This window comes from Curcuma longa, chromosome 4 (genome assembly GCF_044706935.1).
Source record: "Curcuma longa cultivar G26 ecotype Majalengka, Jawa Barat chromosome 4, ITB_CL_G26_1.1, whole genome shotgun sequence".
Lineage (NCBI taxonomy): Eukaryota > Viridiplantae > Streptophyta > Magnoliopsida > Zingiberales > Zingiberaceae > Curcuma > Curcuma longa.
In genome coordinates this window covers 13,492,789-13,519,253 of record NC_133864.1, presented here as the reverse complement: position 1 = coordinate 13,519,253, position 26,465 = coordinate 13,492,789, and the positions used below count along the sequence as shown (strand labels likewise).

The window sequence follows — 26,465 nt, the reverse complement described above, 5'->3', positions numbered from 1 at the left end:
CTAATTAACAATTGAAATTTAATTCCCTAACTGAATTTTATTTCATTCTTTAATTAATGATCAAAATTTCATTGGTCTCTATTTAGTGATCGATTTTTTTTTTCAATTTCTAAATTAATGACTGAATTAAAAATCGATCACTAATTTAGTGATCAAAAATAATTTAATTTTTAAATTAGCGATCAAATTAAATATCGATTATTAATTCGACCAAAGAACTAATGATTATTCTAATAGTAGTTTATGATAAAAATAATATTTTTAATGATTTTATTTATATTTATGAAAAAATCATTTCAAAAATTTTTAATTTTTTTTGCTTGATCTTCTGTTTTTACACTTAAATTTTATTTTAGTTTTAGGATGGAATACCCTGATTTATTATTATTGTTGTTGTTATCTTATTATTATTATTATTATTATAAGTTTTTATTTTAATGTTTTTTAGCCCATGCCTGAATTACCTTGACCCATTAATTACCTTCCTTTCCGTCCGTCTTTCTTCCGCTACGACGCTTCGCTACTCGACCTCGCCCAAGAAGAAAGCTTTGTGTTATCCTCAACGCGACCTCGTCCGTTAGAGAAGAAAGGTCTCGATTGGTATTTCCTTTCTCTCCTTTTTCTATGATCATTGTTCTGATATCTAAAGAGTTTTTCATTTTCAATCGGTCGAGATCTTTGCCGATTCACAGAGACATCTCTAGATTCATGTTGAATGTCTCTAATTTCTACGTATATGTATCTAATCAAGCTGTTTCTTAGGTTTTTTGTTTGTTTGTTTGAAATTTCACAGAACTAATGTTTTATGTAAGATCTTCGGAGGATAGGGGATCAGACTGCTGAACCGATCCAATTTTCTTTTATCATTCATGAGCATTATCAACCATTTATTGCGATGAGTTCACAAGCGGGGACAAAAAAGTACTTGTTGACTGATTATTTTGGATTTTCATCTGATTTCTGCTTGGAAATTGCCTTGACTTTTAGTAATGCAATATTTGATAATTTTCTTTATGGGATTATAAATTTGCTAGTAAATGTTTCAATTTTATTTTTTGATTTCATATCATTTAGTTGATTCATCTCCATTGAATGATCAAATATCAAGATTACGTATTTGTTTTTGATTTGGTGATGTGATGAGAATGATTTTTTGCAGTCCAAACTCGAATTGAACTAAATAAATATTTTTTTTCTTCAAAAAAACTGGATATTGGTTATTTGTTAGGTAGTTTTTGCTAATATTTCCACCCATCGAGCACCGCAAAATAAGTTCTTAGATTTTAAAAACCTTCACATGAGTTTGGTTATCAGATCAGGTTACTCAACTTTCTTTCAGTGTGAAATCTGTTGTATTGAAGCTACTTTTCTAGCCCTGACGAAGCTTGAACCTGGTCCAGGAAGGAAATGGTACCTTTTCCACTCATTCTAGTTTCAGATTCTGAAAGTTTCATAATGTTTGTGCATTTTTTGTTCTCTTTTCATTTTTTTTCATTCTTTGATCTTCTTGGTTGTAAGTTTGACAATTTCATGTCAAGTTAATTGGATTGGTGATCCCCTATCCTTATTCACATTGGATTTGAAGATTTACTTCTGCTTTGGATATGTCTAGGGCTCTTCCACTCTCAAACAGGAATAAAATGGAAAGCAATGCTTCTAAAAAAACAATAGAATAACTATTTCTGACTCACTTTTTTAATTCTCTGAGAATTAATTCAGGCACAACTTTCAGTTTGAAGTAAAGTCTGGGCTGTAACCTTGGTTTGCATGTTTGTTGGGTTATTGAATTTAGAAAGCAAAGTCGTTCCGTGCATGAATAGCACTAGGTTTTGCTCATAAGAATGTTCAACACCCTATGAATGTAATATTGATGTTAGCACCACGTTTTTAATTAAAATGCCAGTTATAAACTATGTATAGACTTGGTAGAAGGAACCAAGTATTTTACATTCATAGCCTCTATTTATTTTCAGGTGTGTAGCATAAAGATTCCAGAAAGATAAAATATAGATGTTACTTTCAATTATACTGAATCTCTGGTAGTTCATGAAATTGAGATTTGCATAAGGACTTTTGGGAAGTTACAACTACGTTATTAGGATGGGATGTTATTCATGTATATCTAAATAAGTACTCGTGTTTGCTGTAGATGTTGATGTTTGAATATGATCTTCTCTGAGTTACAATAAGTTTTTTCTTCCTTTTTTTCTTCCCTTTGTGTTCCTGTGCAATGTAAGCTGCTGAACTGCAATTAGTCTTTTCTAAAGTTTTTCTAAGCTCAAAGCAATTTATAAAGCTGGTGCCACTTTCAGATATGCAGTGGTTGTCAAAACATAGCTGCACAAAACTGATTAATCAAATTTATGCCAAGACAATATATCTGTGTCCATTGTATATTTTCTAAAGGAGGCACCAGGATTTAGCTTTAATCAATCCATTTGGTGTCGGAATGCATAACCTTAATTCGAGGCATTCCTAAATACTTAGGGAGGGAAACACTAATACCAAAATGTAGTCTTATGCATTTGATTTTGATTCTCAAGTGAATAAGATTTAGGCTTGTTGGAACCATTGTTCTATAGGACTAAAAATGACGAGAGGACATAAAGCCTAGAGGTAGCATTTTGTAAACGGACTCGTATCAGTAGATGATTTGTTGAACTTGTGACATGGATCTATGTGCCTTCACATTAGCTTCTTATTGTCAATGGAAACGTGTGAAATTTTAGTTTCATATATTCATAAATATGCATCATATTGTTGAATTTGCTCTTGTTCATATTCTGACCTCAAGTACTATAAATGGCATTAGGTGATTCATAAAAGCTTAATTTTATATTCTTGAAGTGTTAGAGAGCAGAAAATGTTATCTTATGCGCCTCAATTATCAACAATGGTGATTCAGAGTGAATGATACCAAGACTTATCTTGATGAGCTTGAGGTGTGACAGTTGTGAACATTTTTTGCATCTTGGAGGCTCACATATATCATTGTAATAATTTCTTTTGCCAAATCAGGATCTGAATATTAGATTAATGGAAAGTGTGGTAGGATAACCTCTTTTGTATCTTAGGTTGGTATGATCAGTGATCTTGATTGGTTATCTAAACTAAGGCAGGTTTTGAACATAGCTTGGAGAGCAATGCACTCGTGTAGAAACTATTCATGGGTATTCTAACTTTCTCTGAAGAATCAGAACATGGTCTGAGATGCTCATCCTACAATTGGATTAGAGAAACTATAAATTTAACCTCATAAAAAATGAAAAAGGAAAGAACAAGTAATCATAATTGAAGGTGTTGTTATGAAGGAACAACACAAGCTTATGTTATATGACCTATAAATTTATGATATAGAAATCTTGCACTGAACTTTGTCCATCTGATCTTTTGATTGTTTATTTTACTTTCTTTTCCAAAATCACGCTTCTTCTTTGTATTCAAATGTCCCATGCAAAGTTGTATTTATTCTTTAATTTTTATGATTTTAATCATGGTATGGTTTCGTGGCAGGTGTATCATTCCAGTTTTGTTGATCTAGAAGCTGTATCAAAAGCCTGTGGATGCCCACTTCTTCCATTGAAAAGCCATATTAAGGGTCCTGCACCTGTCTCTGATCCAGGTTCTCTTATGCCCTCAGTTTTTTTTTTTTTTTTTTTTTGTTAAACCTAATTATCTTTCTTCAAGACCATACAACTCAGGCCAGCTTTGGTTTTTGTCATCTTATTCATCCAGACAAAATTGACATTGTCGATGAGGCGATAACTTTTTTCCGAGCCAATGTTTTCTTTAAGAACTTTGACATTAAGAGCCCATCCGATAAGCTCCTCATATACTTGACGTTTTACATTAATGTGGCTCTCAAACGGCTGGAGGGTTGCAGAACACTGGCAGTAGGGACGAAAGCCATCATTAGTTTGGGTCTGGAGAAGGTCCCCGTACCCGGAGAGCCCGGCTTTCCATTTCCTGGTCTGTTTGCCCTCCCCCAGTCTCAGGATGAAGCAGGTATTCCAGCACAATAATTCACTTAAATCAACTAATTGCATCTCTCTGCGTCGAACATAATATAGCAATCATACATCTCTTGGCAACAATACCATAATCAAAACTATATCTACAGATCTATTCAGAAACTATCTGAAGCAGATAAGGGAGGAAACAAGTGGAAGATTGCTAAGCTGTGCTTATAGACCTAATGGCACTCCTAACAAGTGGTGGCTGGCTTTTGCAAAGAGGAAGTTCATGAATATTGTTGTTCTCTAGTTTTATTCTCTGGTTACTGAATCACTATCTTATTTGTGTAATTCAAGTGTAGAATGCAACTTTCTTGTTTGTAGACTGGTTGTGAGCAAATAACTTCTGCTCAATCATTCCCTGAAGGCTGATGGTTATCCCATTTTTAACCTTGTATTATAATTACTCCAATTTAAACACAATTATGGACTATATTTGCCAAACAGCCAAGATAGCAAATGCCAAAAGCTTAGAGAAATAATGATGTGCTTTGGCATTATGGTAAAAGTTAATCAAGCAGTAGTTTATCTCAAAAGTTTAAACCCAATGTTATTATGAGTTATGTTGTGAAAGAATTTGCACACTTGATGAACACATATCAAACACACCAGCAAAATCTATCTTAAATATGTTGTCAATTAATACATCAAAATAGCATGAATATTATTTCTCCAATAGTCAAGATTGGTATGCTTGTAGTAGTAAACAAAGTTTAAGTAGGTGTGGTATCACATTGTGAGGAATCATATAATGCAAGTGTTTGTTTGTTAATCAAGCAATTGGAATATTTTCAATTTAAAATGCCATCAAATTTATTAATCAACTAGAGTTATAATTTTCGAAAAAATCTCAGCTTCTCATGATTTGTTCCATATATAAAAACACCTTTTATCAAAAATAATATACAGAAATCAGAAAAAAAAAATATGCTAGCCACAAAAAGGTACTCTGCTGGATTGATACAACAACACTATCATTAAGTGGCAAAGTCAAAGAAATAAATACAATTTAACACTTCATTTTCATTTCATGACTATTACATCTACAAATTCTTATATATTTTAATCTATTTTAATTTCGATATATGCATTAAAAACTATACTGTTGTTGTTATTTCTTTTTTTTTGTTATTTAAATTCCAACTTCCACCTTATTTTGTGACTTTGATGTCAATTGCTTGTTTCTTTCAACAACCATAATTAGGATGAACATCTTTTTCGTTAATTTAGTGATCGATTACATTACATTCATTATATGACTTAAGTAGCCATCACATTAGGAAGTTAGTGTCAAAGGGACCACTTTAGACTTATGGAAAGTTCTCTTTTCTCAGTACAAGCTCAAGCAAAGAATTGGGATACAAATAAAACCCTAATGCTATTCGTGTGACCGATCGAATCAATTTGATGTTCGAGTCGACTGGTTTGTTGTTGGATCGAGCCGATTGAATGGGTCCATCGGGTCGAGAACGCCATGGGTCGGGTCAGGAGGCAAAAGGACCAAGGGCTGGACCCCACCGCCAGCTCACACCCAGCAGCCATGCATTGGTCATGCTAAATCGAGCCCTCCTTTTATTATCAGCAGAGCACGTGCCGTGAGGTGTTTGTAAAGGTTGATCAATAGTCGCATTTCAATTTAGCCCCCTGGGTTTAGAGAAAATTCAATTTAACCCCTAGGGGTTTTGAAATTACGTGTTATAAACCCTAAATTTGGGTGTTAGTGGCCTGTGGCCAGATCCTTGACCTATGGGTAGTTTTAAATATTACGGGCTAAAATGAAAATTTTTGAGTTCCTTGAGAAATCTTTTATTTGGGTCCTAAAAGTTTCTCAATTTATACTGGTAACTTCACCGAGGGAGATGCCATGTCCTTGCAGGTAGAGAAGCTATTGCAGTGAACGCTGTGCCAAGATCAATGAGATTGCAGCCCACTTTTTGCGACGTAACTCTCTCTCTCTCTCTCTCTCTCTCTCTCGCCTGATTGATTCCTTTTCTTTGCAATTCCATCAACCATGGCAGCGAATTAATCTCCAGAGTCAGGGAAGAAGCAGCGGCAGAAGGCAAGGAAGGACATTTTGGGGAAGAGTGGCACTCAAAGTTCCAACCACCCCTTGCGCATACCAATCTCCAACGCCACCGCCGCGGCCGCTAACATCCACCACTGCTGCCCAGGCTAGTGCCACTGCTCTTCTGCAGTTGCAAAGAGTCAATTTTGGCTTTGCAGTGAAGCTCAAGGAAGTATGATGGCGGTTGTTGCTGCTGTTGCAGTCGTTGGTGCTACCAAATCCTCCCCCTGACTGGCTCCCATTTCATTCCGTTCTGCTCTTTCTGTTCTCCAACAGACAATTCCATCACGCTCTTTCTCTTTCAGAGTTCATTGCAGAGTCACTTCTATACAGTGCGCGCGCGCCGCAGGCCAAAGTTGGTTTTTTTTCTTAGGTTTCTACCCCTTTCTTTCGTGTTATATCTGGAAAGTTTCACTGAGGAGTGGATCTGGTACGGGTGGGATTTAACGTCGTCGCATGGTCTCGCGCGCGTGATCCGTGTGCTCTTCGAGAAAGATGGCGGTGGAGAGCGGGGAGGATTGCTGCGTGAAAGTGGCCGTGCACGTAAGGCCCCTCATCGGCGACGAGCGCCAGCAGGGGTGCAAGGATTGCGTCACCGTCGTCCCTGGGAAACCACAGGTTCCTTTTTCTGTCGTCTCATCTTCCTATTCCACAAAATAAAAGAAAAGGATTAGTCGGGCGAAGTATAAAAAAAAAAAATGCAAATGATCGAATTTTCTGGATAACGTAATTTAGGATTGGCTCTTTGTTGAAGAAAACGAACAAAAGGGTGGTTTTCCATTGTCATACCTTTAATTTCTCAGTGGTTTTCGATGAATTGGATCAGAGACTTTCTTTTTTCATTTTTTGTCTGTTATGGAGGTTCAAGGGATTGGAAGCAATATTTTGTGGGTCTATAATTGATATCCTCCCAGTGCCGCTTAAATTGTTTGTAACTTTTTGCCTTTTCTGAGTCACTGTAGTCTAAGCTGTTTTCCTTTCATAGTGTTTCTGTATAACGCATGTGGGCACTGGATTATCCTCAAATCTTGTTCTGATCAGTAATCGCGCTTCCAATTATTATTATCAAATTTGTGGAAGATAATCTCGTTCTTTTCCTCTTTAAAGACTCCATGCACTCAAATCTCTTTTCTATTTGTACATTTGAATTCTGCTTAATTTTTCATCACCTTTAATAGTTTGCTAGGTTTGCTGGATGATCCTCTCATCCTTTGGCTGGTCGAGCTAGTTGATTAAGTTTCCTTCTTTCCCCCATCCATTTAAGTCTTGTAGCAGTCCGTCAATGAAAGAAATTTCTCTCTGTTCACCTGGATGTCAGTACCTTGCTTTCTTACCTTAGCCTTTTCAGCTATGATGGACAAAACTGCAACTCCATAATTGTGATTTTTCTAATTCTGGAAACTCAAAAAATAAAATAAAATAAGTTGACAGGATGTAGGCCAGAATATGGATAATTTGTTCACTATGGTTATCTTTCACTATTTGATGACTGCTAAAAACTATTTTTTTCATCTGTTGCAATTGGGTGTGTCTGCTTGGCTCACTCCTATCCTTTTTCAAACCAACTCTCTTATCAATGACAGACTTTCCTGAAAATAGTTTTGAATGTTCAGAAATTTCTTGAATTTCTAAATCATAAATAGTTATGGAAGGCTTTTGACATGCAGGTGCAAATTGGCACCCATTCATTTACTTTTGATCATGTATATGGGAGCACAGGTACTCCATCGTCTGCCATATTTGAGGAATGTGTTGCTCCACTTGTAGATGGCTTATTCCAAGGATACAATGCTACTGTTCTCGCATATGGTCAAGTTAAGTATCAGAATATTTATTGAGATAGATGGGTAAAATCTTTGTACAATGCAGCCTGAAATACTTACAGAATTGACAACTTGTTTCACTATAGACGGGGTCAGGAAAAACATACACCATGGGAACTGCATGTAAGGATGGTTCTCAAACAGGTCTTATACCTCAAGTTATGAATTCTTTATTTAACAAAGTTGAGGCTTTGAAGAATCAAGCAGAATTTCAACTGCGCGTCTCATTCATTGAGGTACGGGAAATTTCAGTTTGCTAGGACTGATTCCTCTTTTCTGAAATGGAGAATCATATTTGTTGTTGCTGTATATGCCTTTTTTTGCCTGGAACATTGATTGTGTTCTTGAAATCTTTTCTTCCTTGATCAACACGACAAGTTAAAATAAAAATTCATTAAAAGCGACCAGTTATTCTCTTTCGGAAAGCACTCCTCATTGAACATATTTACATTTGTACCCATTGGGCCATAACTACATATTTATATATGTTGTCTACATTTGGTGACAATAAGCAGTATACATTTCTGATATGTATTTTGAGCTGTTTCTTTGCTAGATAACATTCATTTTCTATTGTAAATTTGTACTATGATCTTAGAGCATTTACAATTGTATTATTTGTCTTGTAGAACTGTCCATGCATTTTTCTTTGTTTCTCATACTGATAATTTGTTTTTTGGAACATGGAGATATTGAAAGAAGAAGTGAGAGATTTGCTAGATAGTTCATCTGTCAGCAAAATTGAAGCTGTCAATGGACATGCTGGGAAGTTGACAATGCCTGGGAAGGCTCTAGTGCAGATACGGGAGGCATCAAATGGGGCAATAACATTGGCTGGATCAACTGAGATTTTTGTTAGCACTCAAAAGGAGATGGCTGCATGTCTAGAACAAGGTTCACTGAATCGAGCAACTGGAAGTACAAATATGAACAATCAGTCAAGGTTAAGATGATAGATTGGCTCCACTGCTGATGTCTGTTTGTTATTCTCTAAAACCATGCTTGATTTGTCAATCTGGCATCTTTTGCAGTTTTCTTTTTCAATGATTTAATATAGCATTATGCTTAGAATAATAAATATCTAAAAGATGTTTTCTAAAATGACAAAATGATGATCAATGGATAAATGCAGGGTGTGAAATTACAAGTACCAAAATTTCTTTTCCATTAGAGAAGTGGACTTTTTCCTTGTTGACCAATAAAGTCATCGCACGATTATTGTTTTTGTTGCAACACGGATCTATTCCATCATACTAATTTTAGTAATGTTATTTCTTTGTGGAATAGTCGTTCCCATGCCATTTTCACAATCACATTGGAGCAAATGTGCAAGATTGGTTCAAATGTCTCTGCTGAAGGCACGCTCATGGAGGACATGAATCATGAATATTTATGTGCAAAACTGCACCTAGTAGATCTTGCTGGATCAGAACGGGCCAAGAGAACAGGCTCAGATGGTCTTCGATTCAAGGAAGGTAGTTCACCTGCTTTTTGATTTATTCAATAACCACCCAAATACAATGTTTCTTGACAACCATGTGCTTGGTTGTTTCAGGAGTTCATATAAACAGGGGGTTGCTAGCCCTTGGAAATGTCATAAGTGCTCTTGGAGATGAGAAAAAGCGTAAAGAGGGTGCCCATGTTCCTTACCGTGATAGCAAATTAACACGGCTCTTGCAGGTTGCTTTCATTAAATAGGATTTAATCAACAAACATGCATGCATATGAATCATCGTTTGCTTCAAAAAGGACTTTATTTAACAGCTTGGAGAATTATTTGAAGTGCTGTTTGAGATAATTGAAACATAATAAAGATAAAACATATTTTTCTTTCTGGGAAAGATGAACAGATAGTACTTTTTGATACATAAATTGCATCAAGTTCTCAGTTATGTATATAGTCCAATGGATTTATGTTTGTCTTCTACTTATGGTGATATTATATCTTTTCCAATTTGCAAATCTGATGTAGGAGTTTCAAGATTCAAGATTTCCAAAAAATGTAGGCTACTTAAGGGCCAACATCATAGGAGGATCTGCTGAATTCTTGCATGGTTTGTGAGTTGGATTAGTTAGATTAAATGCCACACTTTCATCTTCCTCCCTAGCTAATCTCCCAAGTATTGGAGAGTGACTGAGGAGTTACAGGACATTTCTTCCTTTACTAGACTATTTTTTTAGGAGGCGAACTGAGTTTTCGATTAGAAAAATACTACGGGACACTTTTAATCCCAAAATTGGTCTAAAAATCAGAGGACTGAATTAGGATGACACATATACTATTGCACTGTTGAAACTATAAATGAAGACAAGCTGACCACTTTTTGAGTGCTTGATGTAGTACTCAATGGTACTGCTGCTATTCTGTCTGATATTGTTTGCATCATTTTTAGAGGTACGTGAATGTTATGAGGTATTCAGTATTTCTTCCATATCAGTGTGGCAAAAACATTTTATCCATCTGAATTTGGTAGCCTACATTATTTTCAATGACCATGGCAAGAACCTTTTTTTTTAACTGTTTCTTGTTTTAACATCATGCAGGATTCACTTGGTGGAAATAGCAGGACTGTAATGATAGGTATTTTTAAACTGATTGAAGCTTAACCATAAATTAGCATACAATAGATCCTAAATAAATCTTACTTTATTTGCTACATTCACCAGACAATTGCTAAAATCATTCATTAAGTTCTATTCATAAGCTCAGGTCCTTCATGGTCCTCAGTGTAGTTAAAAAATATCATAAGCTCAATCTATTGTGAATGCGTTCAATGTTAGGACCTCTCAAAATTTTGGGTGCAAAATTCTTCAACTGGCCTTTGGAACCAATATTAGATGTAATAATCTCCTTAAATTGCACCTTCTCACTAACAAAATGACAGTTGTTTTTTAAGTACTCTGTCCTCTCTTGAAGAGTAGAGTGGAGACAATTTGCATTGCAGTTGAATTAACATAATATTTTGTGACTTAGGAAATATATTGAGTTGGCCATTAGTTGGGCACAAACATACGTGTAACAAGGGCAAAAATCTTGTATTCTGTCTTAACACTTAATTACTCAACTACAATTTTTTTTACTTTTCCAAGATATCATATTCCCTCTCTTAAAGAAGGCAATAATCTGAAGTGGATCGTTGAACACTTGTATGCATTATCTATTTCTTTTTCTCCCCTTCCCTTTCCCTCCTCATTATCCACCAAAGAAAACAAAGTTTTTTGGATAATAAATATGATGAGCGTTCTTCAATAATCATATGGTACTTGAAATAATACAGTTCTTGTGGAAAACAAAATTTTATCTAACTAATTATTTTTCTCCTTTCCAGCCTGTATCAGTCCAGCTGATGTTAACACAGAAGAAACACTCAACACATTAAAATATGCTAACCGAGCTCGCAACATTCAGAATAAGCCCATTGTGAGTTTCCACCTTGAGGGAATGAAAATGATACTCATTTAATGGAAATGTGAACTTTATTTCTCTTACTCTGCTTAACTCCTTGTCTTTTGGATCTATCTAGGTCAATAGGAATCCAATATCAGAAGAGATTCACAGAATGAGGCAACATATTGAATATCTACAGGCTGAATTAGCCTGTTACCGCGAGGGAGGTGCATCAGATGATATCCAGGTAATTATTTTGCTCTCAACTGTCAACTTTTGTGGAGATGATGATGGTCAAGGTATTATAACAGAATATAAAATGTCCACCTGACAGTACACATTCTAAACTTCATGAGTTTGATATAGTGCATGAAATGAGCAGCCTTAACTCTCTTCATAAATTGTAATCCATATTCTCTTCTGTTTATTTGTCACTGCATACTGTTTGAACTATAATTTGTGTCTGTTTTGATTTGTAGGCTCTAAAAGAGAAAATCTCTTGGCTGGAAGCTACAAATGAAGATCTTTGTAGGGAAATCTACGAATACCGGAGTCGATTTTCTCAGGATCAGCATTTTGACGCAATTTCTGAAGTATATTTCTTGAACACCCTCACTTTGACACTTCTGTACCTTTTAATTCAACTTCTTGTTTGATCATATAGATTTGTGTAAGCCAAATAGCAGGGCAGGGAATGGGATTATAGGAATACTTGGTTTACTATTAAGTTAAAATTTTAATGGTGGTTCCTTGAATTGAATTAAGATCAATTCAAAAACTGTGCAAATTGACAAGGACCTAAATGTGAAAAAATGCAATAGATGAACTATTGACTGAAAAATCCAGAATTCGAGGCTTTATCTGCATTTAGGATCAAATGAATTGGACTAGACTAGGGTCTATAGTGCAACTTGAAAATTCATCAATCTCTAAGACTATGGTTTATAATTCTGAAAAGGAAATCCTTATGGTGACAAACTCTAGATGCGAGAAGTGAAAGGGGAATTAGTGAGTATTGTAGATAAATGAAAATGGGTAAGAACAAGAAATGTTTCCCAGGATGAGAATTATATTCCATTGTCAAAGCATATCCTAAATTTGAGATTGGTATAATGTTCCTACCTGAACCCAGCAAAGCCCATTAGCTAACTTTTAAGCTAATATGTCATAAGGCACATTGGTGTAAGATTTGCAGTGCCAAATTTTATTGTGATCCTCCTCGTGCATGGTGAGACATGGGCTAATAAGCTTTATTAGCTTAGATAGAGTGTGACTATTAGTTATTAGTTAAGTTTAAGCATTTTGGGTCAATGATTGACTGTAATAACTTAATGAGTCACTTCATTAGGCATGTTGAAGTGCTGGAAAAGAATGCCTATTGTATGATGGTGTTGCCACTATTGGATCTCACATGCCATTGATTAGAAATGATTTTGGGCTATTGGTTGACTTTGCTTCTTGATAGAACGTTAAACCTCATGTGGGAGAGTTTGTAATACCTAGTTTAGTCCCACATAGTAAGTTGTGGGCTAATATAGAAGTCTCATAAGCTAATATGAGTGAGCTACTATTAACTTGGGCTTAAGCATTTTGAACTAATGGTTGAGCCTCATAAGTCATTGGGTTAATTCTCTTATTTAAGCAAGAAGTGACATTTTTTAACAATATTATCTCCGTCAATTCTAGATTAATAACAAATGAAACCATGATTTAAATTACCATTCCAAGCCACGTATGAATCCCAAATGGAAACTGGAAGTTTATTGGTTTGATAAAAAATATTTGGGTTGTATTTTGAAATTTCAGGAAATTGGAAGTTGCTTTCTTAAAGGAGAAGATCTAAAGAGGAGCCTGCACAACACAGAAGGCTTTGATTATCACATGGCTGGAGCTTTAAGAGGTATTAAAAATCATTTGTGTTCATAATGTTAATTAGATTTTGGTGGTCAATGTACATGTTATTTTTCAGCATGTGATGATTATCCTAAACCATTTGACTTTCTGGGTGATGTTTCATTGCTTCAACAGGTGATTCAAAGGAAATAGATGAAGTAGCCAAAGAATGGGAGCACACAATGTTGCAAGACTCTATGGGAAAGGAGTTGAATGAGTTAAATAGACGATTGGAGCAAAAAGAGGTGATAAGTAGCATCAAATTTTATTTCTCTATAATTAATTAAGGAAAATCAGATTATTGTTTCTTTTTCATGATGAAGATCTTTCTTCATCACCTTTGCCAAATGACATATGGAATCTTTTATTTCTTTTTTGTGGGACTTTTTGTTATTTTGTGTAATAAAGAGAAATTAGTTGATGCCTATGCTCCAGTATGAAGGGAAATGTTAGAATTAATATTTATATATATTAGTATGTCTTGATTAAGCCTTACATGAGGTACTTATTATGTTGGACTCCATCTAAGATAGGGCTATAATAATTCATATCAATATTTAAAATCTTGTTTGTTCTGAGCTAGGGGTTTGGTACCTGGTTGGAATGAGATAGTTTCGTGCCATTTCGACCGTGCGGACAAGATGGTGTTGGCCACTCTGATGATGAGGAAGAGGAGAAAGAAGAATAGTAGGAGCTTTCCTAAAGCTGTTGTCAGAACACGTGGTGATAGTTGTCTGAAACACAAGATTGGTGGGATCAAATACCTGGTCCGATTAGTGTTGCAGGCAAGGATGCATACCTCGGAGATCATGATACAAGTGAGCGAAGCATTGTTCTACTATTGTTGGTGCCAATCACCTTTGTCAGATTGGGATATAATGGATCCTCATGAGGAAAAATCTCAAATGCCAAAAGTGGCAAGGAGATGGTCTAATGTGTTTGCTCACCTTCACAGCCTAGGGAGGGGCGAAGTTCTGTCTGGAACTAAAGAGGGAGGTGGCACTCAATGGAGTTCTATGGACTTATTGAGGGCATTGAGGAGGGTGGCGAAGCTGCAAAGGGGCTCTAGGATATAATATATGCTAGACCTGCTTGAAGTTTGTTTTCTTTTGTGTATGCAATAAATTCAAGCTATCTTTGCAACTGAAATTTTGGCTTTCCTGTCAAACATAATTTGGTGTGACTGTTCTATGAAGTCTTTGATTCCATGTGACTCCATAATGAGGCTCTTTAGCCAATTCATTGCTAGTTGACGAATTTTCTTGTCTGTGCAGTCTGAGATGAAAATGTTTTGTGGATTCGACACATTTTCTCTTAAGCAACACTTCAAAAAGAAATTGACGGAACTTGAAGAGGAGAAAAGAGCGGTGCAGGTTAATGGACAGAGATTGATTTTTGTATATACTCCATTTGTTTCCATGAATTTCCTCTAATGCTGATCTTCTGGTAACTCATTGCAGCAAGAAAGAGACAGATTGTTGGCTGAAGTTGAAAACCTTGCTGCAGCCTCAGATGGGCAAGGGCACAAGTTGCCAGAGAACCACTTGCAGAAATTGAAGGCCCTTGAAGCACAGGTTGATTATTTTTGCCGAATCTTCTATCATGAATTAGTAATGAAAAAGCATTTCATACAGACTTGACAACTACCAAAAATTTTCTTTTCAGATATTGGACCTTAAAAAGAAACAAGAAAACCAGGTTCAAGTATTAAAGCAAAAACAAAGGAGTGAGGAAGCGGCAAAGAAGCTACAAGAAGAGATACAATTTATTAAGTCACAGAAGGTTGCTGTTTATAACTAAATATCTTCTGTCATTCATTAGTCTATTCTCCATCAAATTTTCATGTCGTGTTTAGTGGTTTATCTATTCTGCAGGTCCAGTTGCAACACAAGATAAAGCAAGAGGCAGAACAATTTCGTCAGTGGAAGGCTTCTCGTGAGAAGGAACTGCTTCAGGTGCATTTTGTGTTATGATTTAGGGTATTAGGATCCATATAAAACTGTAAACTGGATCAGGCAGTTTTCTTCTGTAGTTATGTTACAAGTAATACTCCCTATAGTTTCAAGAAGTTAGCATTTGTTATCAGTTCTGAGTGTCTTGGCTTTTAACTGGGAATCCACTATGATCCATGTATAATAACCCTACTAAGTTCCAATTAGTTTATGAACAATAATGCTGCAGTGTTGCTGCCCAAGCCTATGGCTGTTCTGATTTGGCGAGTTAGTACTACTTACACTCACATGATGGGTATCTATTAGTATTGTCCCCATGCATGGTTCTCAGTGTAGGCAAAGAACATAGACACAACCTCTACTCACAGAATTCTGCTCAGTGTCATCAACTTGACTGTAACCTGGCCAAGAAAAGGAACTGTAATAGAAATCTTGGTTTTATATTGTGCAAATAAATCTGTATTCATTTGCATTTCATTTGGCCTGCCATTTTGTAGTGATAGTTTGTCATTGTATCGTCATTTGATGGAGTTGTATGCCATTCCTTCATGTTATTATACACTTGTACATTGTTTTCTTATGATGGGAAAGAAGGTTAATTCTGTGATGTATGCTATTTATATATTTTTTAGAAGAAAAAGGAACTAGTGGAATCCCGTAGGTCTTATAAATTTGTTTTGTTTTTTTATGCATTTTTACAAGCAGCTAAAGAAAGAGGGAAGGAGAAATGAGTATGAGCGACATAAACTTCAAGCATTGAATCAGAGACAGAAATTGGTAAGTGTAATCTTCCCTATGAGGAAATCATCAGTCTAATTGTTTCATTTATTTCTTATCCTGTAAGAAGCTAAAATTTTACTAATGTGCTACCTGGGATTGGCAATATCATGACATGTATGTGTTCGAACTGATTTTGGTGTAAACGATGCTTTTGAAACTATATAGGTTATTCTAAATTTATAAAATAGGCACAATAAGAGAGCTGGTGATATTCTTGAGGAATAGAAGTGTCAAACTAGGTTTAAGATATCATTTCAAGCCAGGGTATCAGCTAGGGGCGGAACCACGAGGGGGGCAGGTAGGGGCCACCGCCCCCTAGCTTTTTGATTTTCATTAAGTTTGTCTTTATAAAAAAAAATTTTAATTGGAACTGGCCCCCCCCCCCCCCCCCCCCCCCCCCCATCGAACGCCCGCCCCCCCTCTCGTGGAAACCTGCCTCCGCGCCTGACTATCAGCCCTTTGTCGGAACAATATTGTGTTTTGTTGTGCCATGCTGGTTCGTTGACACACTGCAGTGGTGGCCCCAATTAGGAAGGAGGATTACTGAGTAATGCCAGCCTTAGTTTTTACTCTGCTAGTACAGGTGTCTAATTTGTAATATCTATTTTATTCTCAGAGTAGCTGCGATATTATACAGTTTATTTAGCTCGTTTGAACATATAAGAAGCTATATTTTACTAACCATGCCACCTAGGGATCAGCGAGATCCTGATGTATTTGTGTAGGAACTGATTTGGTGTAAAAGATGCTTTTGAAACTATATAAGATTCTGAATTTATAAAGGAAGTACAGAAGGGAGCTGGTGATAATCTTGAGGTATAGAAGTGTCAGACAACATTTGAGATCCATTCCAAGACAAGGTATCGTTCCTTTGTTGGAATGATATTGTTTGTTGGTGGCATGCCCTGCGAACCTGTCAACACTCTACATCAGTGGCAGCAATTAGGAAGAAGAAGAAAACCCTTGCTGCTGCCCGCTGATTGGTCTTCACTCGTGAAAGAAGCATGAATTCTGTTGATTGAGAAGGTGGAAGGAATAGGGACAAGTTTAATGGGTTTATGGGAGAAGGGGAGAACAAGGTAAACAAACAATGAGTTAGGGTATTAATTTTTAGATAGAAGTTCAGACTTCATCCTACCACTCATTTGTTGCAGTGGAGATGTGGTTCTGTAGCAACATAATAATTAAATTGCAGACAATTGGCGGTGAGTAGTAGCTGACTGCAGATGACCACAGGGGGCAACATGGTTGAGGTAAGTTTCATTTGTGTTGGTCTCGTTTTGATTTGGGTCTATTTGTGGGACAATATAGATTCATGATAAGTCCTAGTCCTAAAACCAGGTTGATTAGCTGAAAGGTATTAGTATCGTATTATGAACTATGCATGCACTCAAAGCAGTGACCATGACTGATATTTGTAACTTGTTCCAGGATTTTACGTAGTTCTTATTTGCAGTTTTAACAGTCGAGACACCATATCGTTTATATCTCAAACCTTCCGCAGGTTCTTCAGAGGAAAACAGAGGAGGCTGCAATGGCTACCAAGAAGTTGAAAGAACTGCTTGAAGCTCGAAAATCATCAGCACGTGAAAATTTGGGCATGTTTCATTAAGAAAATATTGTTTAAGCTTCAATCCTTTAATGGGCCAATTCTGATGTTACTTTTGTTTTTCCTTTCCAGTTATTGCAAATGGTCATTCACCAGGAGTTCCGGTAAATTATCTGTGTTAATTTTTTTTATAAGAAAATAAGTGAAAATATATCAAACATAAACTAAATTTTCAGTTCAATGAAAAATCTCTACAACGTTGGCTGGATCATGAACTTGAAGTCATGGTGCATGTGCATGAAGTGCGGAATGAATATGAGAAACAGAGTCAAGTGTAGGTTGTCTTTTAATTAGGAGAACGGAGAATTTCTGTTTAAAGGCTTGATTATGTCTATTCTGGTTGTTCAGACGTGCTGCCTTGGCCGAGGAGCTTACTTTCCTGAAACAAGAGGAGGCTTCATTATACGGTGCTAGTCCACCAAGAGTAAAGAATGGAAACTCCAGGTAGATAAATCATTACAAAGAATAGTATATGATGTGTAATTTTGGTGTTTGATCAGTGCAAATTTATGCTTATGAATGCTTCGTTGTGCCTTCGTTTAACAGCCTTCAAAAACAAAAAAGGCATTTAAAACTTATATTGAACCAACATGAACTTATTGATCAATCCTTTTGCAGAATGTCCTCTTTGTCTCCAAATGCACGATTAGCAAGAATAACATCACTTGAAAACATGGTGAACATATCATCAAACAGTCTTGTAGCAATGGCTTCCCAACTTTCCGAGGCAGAGGAACGTGAACGTGCATACACAGGACATGGAAGGTGGAATCAGTTGCGCTCCGTGGGAGAAGCAAAGAGTCTGCTTCACTGTGTGTTTAATGTTGCAGCAGATGCAAGGTTGCATTCCAAGTTTTTATCTTGATATTTGCTTGTGGATAATGACAACATGAGGTTTGCATCAAAGAACTGGAAATTGAAAACAGAAGTAATAAACTCATTTCTGTTTTACATATTGTTTAACACATAGGCTGTCTAGTCATGTTCCTTTGACAAAGATTATTCAATGAAAAATTTTAAATTTCAATCACTATGTAGAATACAGGTTTGAGTCTCGGAAACAGCCTCGGCACAACGGTAAAGTTGCTGTCGTATGACCTAGAGGTCACGAGGTCGAGTCTCAAAAATAGCAATTTGCAAATCAGGATAAGGCTGTGTACAATAGACCATTCCCCAGGATCCCGCATTGGCGGTAGTTTCGTCTACCAAGCTGCCCTTTATGTAGAATACATAATGGAAGAATGTCCGTTAGTCTCTAGGTTAAAAATGGAGCATTTTCTCATTGTTTTGACTAAATTGCTGTGCTTCATAAAGCAACAACTTACTTTTGCATATTTGGGTTAGATGCAAGCTGAGGGAGAAGGAAATTGACATCAAGGAACTAAAAGAGCAATTGAATGAACTTGTGAGCCTTCTTCGACTCAGTGAAGCACGGAGAAAAGAAATGGAGAAGCAACAGAAGATGGGAGAGCAAGTTGTTGCAGTTCCATTAACAACACCACCTTCGGTAAGCTTGTGTTCAGTTCTTGTCAGTATCCAGCAGATACTGAGAGTCTCAGATATTCTTGCAACTCTTAAGGTTATTTTCCCAAGTTGAATCTATAGCTTCTTTTACTAGTGTCATTCCTATGCTTGAGGAAGATACTGAAAAAAACCTAGGCCAAACCAAAGAGATACCTAAACTTGGCCGCCAAAAGTTTAATTCTCAACAGCTAATTAGTTTAATGACCTAAGTATTTACATGCATGCATACTAATTGGGCGTGGCAAATTTGTAAGACATAATAACTTGACACCTCTTGGTGCACAAGTATCTTGCTTGCTAAACTCAGACAAACAATGTATGTAGGACTTTGCTTGCTGCATGTATAATCTCTTTCTCCAAGTCCTCAAAACAGCGCAAATGTTGCAACAATTTCAAGTCTGTTCCAAACATTTATTTACTTTCAATCACTAAAATTCCAATATACAAAATTTTGCATTGAATAGAATCTGCAGTTAGATGATGAATGAGCTATTGCTAACTTTGGTTTAAGAATTTTTGGGTTAGTGGTTGAATGTGACAAATTAATAGGTTATTCCTCTCATCTAAGCATTTTGAAACTTAAACTATGAAAATTTTGTGTCTATAAATTAATAGGCAAATTCAAATGGTTCCCTGAAGCACTCTGCTGATGATACTGGTGCTCCACTGTCTCCAATAGCTGTACCAGCGCAGAAACAACTGAAGTACACTGCTGGTATTGCTAATAGCCCAAATAAAGCGGCGTCAAGTTTTGACAAGCAGCCACTGAAGGTCTGTTTCCTGCTATTAATATGATCAATTTGCGACCCATTTTAACTGTGGTTGAGAAAGTTCTTTTCTCTGACTGCAGATGGTGCCGATTGGGCATCTGCCTGTGGGAAAGAAACTGGCAATAACAGGTCATGGAGGAAAGCTTTGGAGATGGAAAAGGAGCCATCACCAGTGGCTCCTACAGTTCAAGTGGAAGTGGCAGAAACCATGGAAATTGTCTGAATGGATTCGCCGTAGTGATGAAACAATTATGAGAGCTAGACCTCGGTCCCTCCCTCTTCGTAGGATCTCATGATATAGCATCGCATGGTCACCCAACCAATCCCCCAGTAAGTATTTTATTGCATAAAGTGGTCACAACTCATTCAGATTCAAGCACGGCTCGACAATCTCTTTTTTCTTTCAAGGTTTTGATTAACAGAGAACTCCAATTTGTACTTGTTTATACGTTATTTCTTCATATGTAAATTGCAACCATATAGGTAAGCATATTGACAAGGAAATTACTATCAACCACATTCCAATGTTCCTCTTCAATAACAAGGCCCCATATATTGTTCCTGAGTGTAAAGATTTTCGCCCGTTGGATAAATGCAACTTCACCTGCCTACCGCTTGTCTCTGTAAAAGCTCTGAAGCATATCGTCAAGCAGAAAATTTCTGAACAATGCTGGTAACGAAGGGAGATGAAGGATGAAGCTCAGCATTTAGCTTCATTTTCTTTTTCCATTAAAGATGCTCGGCCTGTTGGCTTGGTAAAATATCCATTTGTAATTGTTATTTTTTTGTTATATCTTGTACGTATGAAGCACATGGAACATTTCTGTTCTATTTCTGTGTGTTGAGGGAAAATTCAACAAGTTTCATTTCACTGACTAGATCAATGGAAGTAGATGGTTATTTCTTCAACCCAAAAGAAGTGTCTTGGCTGTAAGAATACAAAGTTTGGTGTTTTGTGGTATAGAAAATTTGGAAACACTATTTGTTGCAGTGAACTGAAGATGAAAAATAGAAGTTATGGATTCACCCCATTGGTTCGACCAATTTGATTGGGAATCCACTTGGATTCACTTGAAATTTTAGAAGAGTTTACATATTTTATCAAGAACCAAGGAACACAATGACAAAGCAACAACTGACTTCTTCAACAGGTACGTAGTAGAATGCCAACAAAATTCACTGACAAGTACTCTTTAGATTTGCCTTTGAATGTTCAAAGATCAAAAATCTTCTGTTTCATGTCTCGATCTTTTACAGTGTGGATCAGCATTTAACACGGTCGGAATCAACAAAAGCAACAAAAAGTTCTCATTTAACAAGGATGTGCTCCTAATTAAGTTTGTACTTGGGCGTTGAACTATCAATGTGGCATTATCCTGCCATTGTTGTTCATGTTCTTGCCTTTGCTTCTGAAACTTAGCGAGGTGGTCCGAGCGGAAGCTGTATGCGAACTGCCTTAATCATCGGACACTTACCATTGCGACATGGTTTGATTGTGATCGATCAAGATGATGTCCTTCTCTCTTTTTGGTTGCAGGACAAATGAGAAACTAAAGAAAGACGAAGTTGTTAAACAAGTAAGCTGATATTTATTAGAACAGTAAGGAAGCTCAAAAAGCAATGTGTAATGTGTCTTTGGATCGTCTCTTTCTGATCTCCAACGACTTAAACGTGTTCTTGTTTCAGCTGTAGAAGAATGTGACCATTCCTGGAAAGGTTTCTTGGAAAGTAAATACTACCCATTTTACCAAAGGCTGCACTGTGCACTTTTAGTAAAAACTATAAAAACTTGAATGAGCCCTTGCATGGATGCTTGTTCTTACCAAGTTTCAAGGGGTTAAAAAGAGTTTAAAACAGGATCTAACCACGAGTTGGAGTGTAAACCAGTAGATTTAATCGTATAAAAATGGAATGAAAGCACTAGGTGGCCAAACTCAGATGAAATTCATTAACTTTCCATCCACATTGAAAGCATCCGCCTTCATTACAAGTCTTGCCAGCTGCTGCTATCTGGCCCATTCAGTTGTGACGTCCCTCTCGCCATTAATGCACTTGCCTAATTCACAAAAGGACCACATACAGTGTTCCATCCACGTTTTCTTCAACTAAATCGCATGCAAGCTAAGATGGCAGTCTTTACTACAAAATTTACACTAACTCCAGTTGTTTGTTGTCTTAAAGACAGCAACTCGAGTAATCATGCATCTAAAGTATGAACATCGTCAGCATTGTTTGTCCATGAACTAGATAGATGCTTTGGTGGAGGAAGGATGGAAGGGGACAAAGAGTGGGTCCTCGGGGGTAATCAATCAGACCGGGCACGCCATTGAATTAATCATTAATGGCGAAATAGTTAGGAGGCCATCGTTGTGCTGCGCTCGGAGGGGCAATTGTTGCTGCCAAAGGTGGGAATCCTGATGATGCTGCAAAGCTAGCGAGGGGTGTGGAAGTGGGAAGGTAGATCTGTTGCTGCTCTCCGCCGCTCGATAAGGAAAGCCATTTGAGGGCCCTTTCCCTTTCTTCGCCGCCAGGATGATACTGAATCATGAAATCGGATGCTCATTAGAGGAGTACTGACTTGATGAACTGAGGAAGACAAAGATTAACAAACTTGATGATAGAACATAGTCGCCTGGACTGGCAGATAGTTGGGAGTTATGTAGCTTCTTTGATCTCTTCCTTCGGTCACCTTAAGCTTGTCATCAAACTAGAGAAAGATCATTATTGATTGTACAAGTCTCAGCAAGCTACTGTATCAAAACAATCGTACCTTTACATCCATTGCTTCCGTTCGAGTTCTCTTGGAGCCTGAACTCCCCAAGCTCAGATCGAGATTGTGCTCGACATGGTGATCGACTGAGACAAAGTTCAACTTCGTCATGAGATTAACAACATGGTGATGAAGAATATAATACAACTAACTGATAGAGTGGATTTCTCACTCTCAGTTCGAAGCTCATCCTCATAGTTCTTGGGGTCGAAGTTGGTGACTGCATCTTTGCCATTGCACTTGATTGCAGCCTTGTCGTAAGCTCTGGAACACCAACAAACTTGATGATTGACAGATCTTTTGAAGGTGTAACTGAAACTGAACTTACCTAGCAGCTTCGATTTCGGTATCGAAGAGTCCCAGATACACATATTTTTTGCCTAAGAACTGGCCCATTCTGGCCTCCCACCTTCCACATTTGTGCAAGGTGACTCCCCGATACTTGGAGCTTCCTCGAGGGTAGCCGGTGCTCTGGCGTCTGAGAACTTGGACGAACTCATCCTTGGTCAGATTGCCCATCTACCACAATCAATCACGCACTGAGATGAATCAATTATGATCTAGAAATAAGCAAAGTTGGATTCGTGATCAACAAATCTTCTTTAGCGATACCTGTTTTATTTCCTCTTGATACTCATCCAAACTGAAGTTGATATCCGCATCCATTCCGCGGAACTTGATCGCAGCCCGATCGTATGCTCTGCGCGTAAAATGTTTGAGAACTTGGAACTTGAATCTTTTTGGAAATGAAGAAGAAGTTGAAATGCTTGACTAACCTTGCTGCTGTGTAAGCTGTGTCAAATCCACCTGTAGAAACATTTGCACGAGAAACAATCAACAATTTGCAGCTAAATCAGTTCGAGAAGTAATTCTGATCGAGAGAAGAAGAGGAAGAAGAAGGAAAATTGGAGAGAAAAAATGGTTTTGATTGCAGTTTGATCCATGCGTACCCAGATAAACTTGCTTCCCACAGTCCCTGCAAATAAGAGGAAATGTTGATGAAGGAATCAAATAGAACGAGAAGACAAAGAGAGCCCCTTTATTTTTTTGTTGATTTGTGATGTTTGGAGAAGAGGAAAGCTTACCAGATATGGGATTCCCATCGCCCTGTCCTCCGGTAGAAGGTCACTCCCCGGTACTGCGAGCTCCTCGACCTCGGGCCGCGCCTGCTCTTCTTGTTCGTCGGCGTTCCGTTCGCCGGTGGCTCCTCCGACTGCCAGAACCTGACCCCGGCCGTGGTAGGGCGAGGCGGCGGCGCTGCCTGAGGCGCCGCCTCCTCCTCCTCGGCGAAAGGAAAGAACTGGTGCGTCACGATGGCTGGCTCGCTCTCTGCGGAGGTGCTGCTGTCGCCGGAGATGGGAAACCCGAAGATCCTCCCGCCGGCTGTACCCTCGCCCTGCGCCTCGACGGCGGCGACGTCATCCCAGGAGCCGCTGTGGTCGTTCTCGACCTCGCCCGAGCTGTTACCCACAACCTTCGCTGCGGAGGCCGCCGGCGACTCCACCTCCTCCGACGCCGCATCATTGAGATCCCACTCCTCCTCCATGGCAAAATAAACTGAAAAAAAAATGCAGCTTTCCAACCTTCCCGGTCTCAAAATCCAATCTTCTTCCTCCTCCACTCCAATTTATGCCAAAATCTATGCTTTTTATCTGCAATCTCAACCTCCCGATGTGAAGATCAAGAAACAGACAGAGAAAGCGAGATCGAAGTAAGCAACGACAGCTACAGAACTCAGTGCCTATATTCGAAAAAAAAAATCAATCAATCCAAGAAAAGACTTCCAGTAATCGGTGAAATGACACCCAAGATCTGTTCTTACTTTTTTGCCTTGTTTCGGAGGCAAATGATATGCTTTTGGTGGCTACCGATCGCCCTCGTCCTCCTCTCCCCCTCTCTCTCTCAATCTGTCGGACTCCCACTATTCATGTCACAGCGAGCATCCTCGCAGTCGCTCGGTCCAACACCTCTTCTTATCATTGTTGGTGGCGGAGGAGGAAATCTAAACAAGAATCGAAGTATTCTTTCCCTTTCTTTAATCTCGCTGCCTTGCTTGATGCCTTCCCACGTTAACCAAATCGAAAAAGAGTTGAGAACCTTATCCGACGATCATTATTTTTCGGAAAAACTTCAGTTCTTATCCTTTCTTTTAAAACACTCTTTAAAAAATTAAAATAATCAGAACGCCCTCTCAAGTTTCTTCGACTCTTATCATTCACTCTCTCTCCAATCACCGAGAAAGGTTAAATTTTGGGCGCACGCTTTTCTTGCTAAGAATTTTCTGCGTCGAATGAGATCGAAAACTCTGAAAGCAACTGTTTTTACGTGAAATTATTGGCATCAGAGTGTCATTTTCAGAGCTCTTTAATTCACAGAGATTGAGTCGATAGGTGAGAGCCGAGGTGATTTATCTCAAGTGATAAATGGAGATATATATTGTATAAGATTTTGAGTTTGAGTCGTAACATGTAGCGGTTTACTAAGATGTTATTTCGATAGTAAATTCTTATTAAAATAATAATATCGTGCCTTAAAAAAAATTTTAATATGAGATCTTTTTTACGGTGGAGTCGATCACTATAAAATATTTACTTAATATAATTTGCTCTTTTAGATATAACTCAGTTGGTTATTACAGACTTGTAACAGAGGATAAAAATTTGAATCTCAATTTATCCTCCTTCATCATGACGATCGTGTGAAATCGTTGGTGGATGAATTTTACTTTTTTTATAAAAGGTGGAACAAAATAATCTAAAACTAAAATAAACTGTTATTAATAATTATTAGATTGTTTTTTTTTAATTGGTGGCTTCGAGAATATACACGATTCTGCCGAACCAACCGTGGAGATTTAAATATACAATAATTAATTAGCATATTATTATTTTATTAATAAAATATTTCAAGCCTGGCACACACGATTCCTCGCGCATCGCGTGTTTTCTATTTATAGAATTAGCAGAACCGCGCGGCATTAATAATTAATTAATTACTTCCAACGAGGAAGCACGGAAAATGATTAATTAAAAGTTAATTATTTCTAAATTATCATCTAATTATTGTAAAAAAAATAATAATCTCAGTTAGTCGTATTGACTCAATCTCTGAGGATGATCGAGCCGATCCTACTGGGAAATTATTGTTGAGAGTTAAATATGTGGTTATTGAATCTAATTTGATAATTATTATCAGACTCGGCCGAAATAGGCAATGCAGGATGAGGACTGGATCAGGCAATTAGAGAAAAAGGAAGGATGGGAGTGCAAAAAATGCCACTTGAGATGTACAGGATGACGTAAAGGAAGTACTTGTATATGCTTAGCTTGGAGACCGAGCTTGTAAGGCATTTCTCGTGGAACGTGGGAAGAAATAGAGGTTCTTATTTTCTTATACTCGAAGCTACTGGAGACGATTTGGTATCTCTAAGTTCATATATATATTTTTTTAATTATTCAGATGTTCAATTAATTCAGAAATTAATTTTTAAAATATTGGTCTTTATTTTCTTAAATATTTTATCAACTCACCACGCTCACTCGTGGAAGCCTAAGTTCATGTAATTTCGTGTATCTAGAGGTTTCGATTGCAAACATTATAAGCTTTTTTTAGAGATAACACATGCATGCACTTATGGGCCTTGGCGCGGCCCATTAGGTAAAAGCAGGTATGGTATTGTGCAAAAAATCAAAAGGGCAGTCAATCTTCTAAAAATTATTAAAATTATATCTATACTGAAATACTCTTTTGTGCTCCACCTTAAAGCAACTTTAACTTATCGATAATGCATTCACTTGTGTCCTTAGGATATGATTGAGTTGATTATTACGAGACAGATTTACTGAAGTGGACAAAAGTCGAATCTCAACGAAGCTGAA

At 37.4% G+C, this 26,465-nt stretch overlaps 3 protein-coding genes across 8 annotated transcripts; 2 read left to right on the top strand and 1 right to left on the bottom strand.

The window, feature by feature from the left end:
- Window positions 1-469: 469 nt before the first annotated feature.
- Window positions 470-4,403, top strand: LOC141827563 (actin-related protein 2/3 complex subunit 3). 5 transcript variants are annotated; one of them, XM_074714842.1, is made up of 5 exons: window positions 470-590; window positions 1,362-1,410; window positions 3,514-3,622; window positions 3,736-4,005; window positions 4,121-4,403. In XM_074714842.1, the coding sequence occupies exons 2-5, from the start codon at window positions 1,408-1,410 to the stop codon at window positions 4,261-4,263; spliced, it is 525 nt and encodes a 174-aa protein (XP_074570943.1). In that variant the 5' UTR covers window positions 470-590; window positions 1,362-1,407; the 3' UTR covers window positions 4,264-4,403. The 5 variants fall into 5 exon arrangements, with proteins under 5 accessions (XP_074570943.1, XP_074570941.1, XP_074570942.1 ...); XM_074714840.1 differs by having other exon boundaries at window positions 1,340-1,410; XM_074714841.1 differs by having other exon boundaries at window positions 470-600.
- A 1,771-nt stretch (window positions 4,404-6,174) lies between these two features.
- Window positions 6,175-20,683, top strand: LOC141826357 (kinesin-like protein KIN-4A). Of its 2 annotated transcripts, XM_074713597.1 has the most exons (26): window positions 6,175-6,696; window positions 7,746-7,892; window positions 7,988-8,137; window positions 8,591-8,844; window positions 9,189-9,376; window positions 9,457-9,581; window positions 10,446-10,482; window positions 11,231-11,322; window positions 11,426-11,536; window positions 11,769-11,882; window positions 13,096-13,189; window positions 13,318-13,427; window positions 14,457-14,555; window positions 14,643-14,756; window positions 14,848-14,964; window positions 15,057-15,137; window positions 15,840-15,911; window positions 17,419-17,512; window positions 17,596-17,627; window positions 17,700-17,797; window positions 17,872-17,967; window positions 18,142-18,363; window positions 18,868-19,030; window positions 19,663-19,818; window positions 19,898-20,147; window positions 20,301-20,683. In XM_074713597.1, exons 1-25 carry the CDS (start codon window positions 6,574-6,576, stop codon window positions 20,111-20,113), a joined length of 3,105 nt encoding a protein of 1,034 aa, XP_074569698.1. In that variant the 5' UTR covers window positions 6,175-6,573; the 3' UTR covers window positions 20,114-20,147; window positions 20,301-20,683. The 2 variants fall into 2 exon arrangements, with proteins under 2 accessions (XP_074569698.1, XP_074569697.1); XM_074713596.1 differs by having other exon boundaries at window positions 19,898-20,683.
- A 467-nt stretch (window positions 20,684-21,150) lies between these two features.
- On the bottom strand, window positions 21,151-24,688 carry LOC141828074 (AP2-like ethylene-responsive transcription factor TOE3). Its single transcript, XM_074715430.1, has 10 exons — window positions 24,410-24,688; window positions 23,673-24,328; window positions 23,538-23,563; window positions 23,364-23,394; window positions 23,200-23,287; window positions 22,916-23,106; window positions 22,760-22,851; window positions 22,588-22,673; window positions 22,429-22,524; window positions 21,151-22,355 (listed from the first exon to the last, which is right to left on the bottom strand). Exons 2-10 carry the CDS (start codon window positions 24,131-24,133, stop codon window positions 22,149-22,151), a joined length of 1,278 nt encoding a protein of 425 aa, XP_074571531.1. The 5' UTR covers window positions 24,134-24,328; window positions 24,410-24,688; the 3' UTR covers window positions 21,151-22,148.
- Between the last annotated feature and the right edge of the window lie 1,777 nt (window positions 24,689-26,465).

Excerpts from the sequence above, each read along its gene's own strand:
- LOC141826357 (XM_074713597.1), top strand. The coding sequence starts at position 6,574 with ATGGCGGTGGAGAGCGGGGAGGATTGCTGCGTGAAAGTGGCCGTGCAC. Across the intron at positions 14,556-14,642 it reads AGGAGAAAAGAGCGGTGCAG|CAAGAAAGAGACAGATTGTT; the intron begins GTTAATGGACAG and ends AACTCATTGCAG. Across the intron at positions 15,912-17,418 it reads TGAATCAGAGACAGAAATTG|GTTCTTCAGAGGAAAACAGA; the intron begins GTAAGTGTAATC and ends AACCTTCCGCAG.
- LOC141828074 (XM_074715430.1), bottom strand. The coding sequence starts at position 24,133 with ATGGAGGAGGAGTGGGATCTCAATGATGCGGCGTCGGAGGAGGTGGAG. Across the intron at positions 23,564-23,672 it reads CGATGGGAATCCCATATCTG|GGACTGTGGGAAGCAAGTTT; the intron begins GTAAGCTTTCCT and ends TCTTATTTGCAG. Across the intron at positions 23,395-23,537 it reads TGGGAAGCAAGTTTATCTGG|GTGGATTTGACACAGCTTAC; the intron begins GTACGCATGGAT and ends ATGTTTCTACAG.
- LOC141827563 (XM_074714842.1), top strand. Across the intron at positions 3,623-3,735 it reads TGCACCTGTCTCTGATCCAG|ACAAAATTGACATTGTCGAT; the intron begins GTTCTCTTATGC and ends TTATTCATCCAG. Across the intron at positions 4,006-4,120 it reads CCAGTCTCAGGATGAAGCAG|ATCTATTCAGAAACTATCTG; the intron begins GTATTCCAGCAC and ends CTATATCTACAG.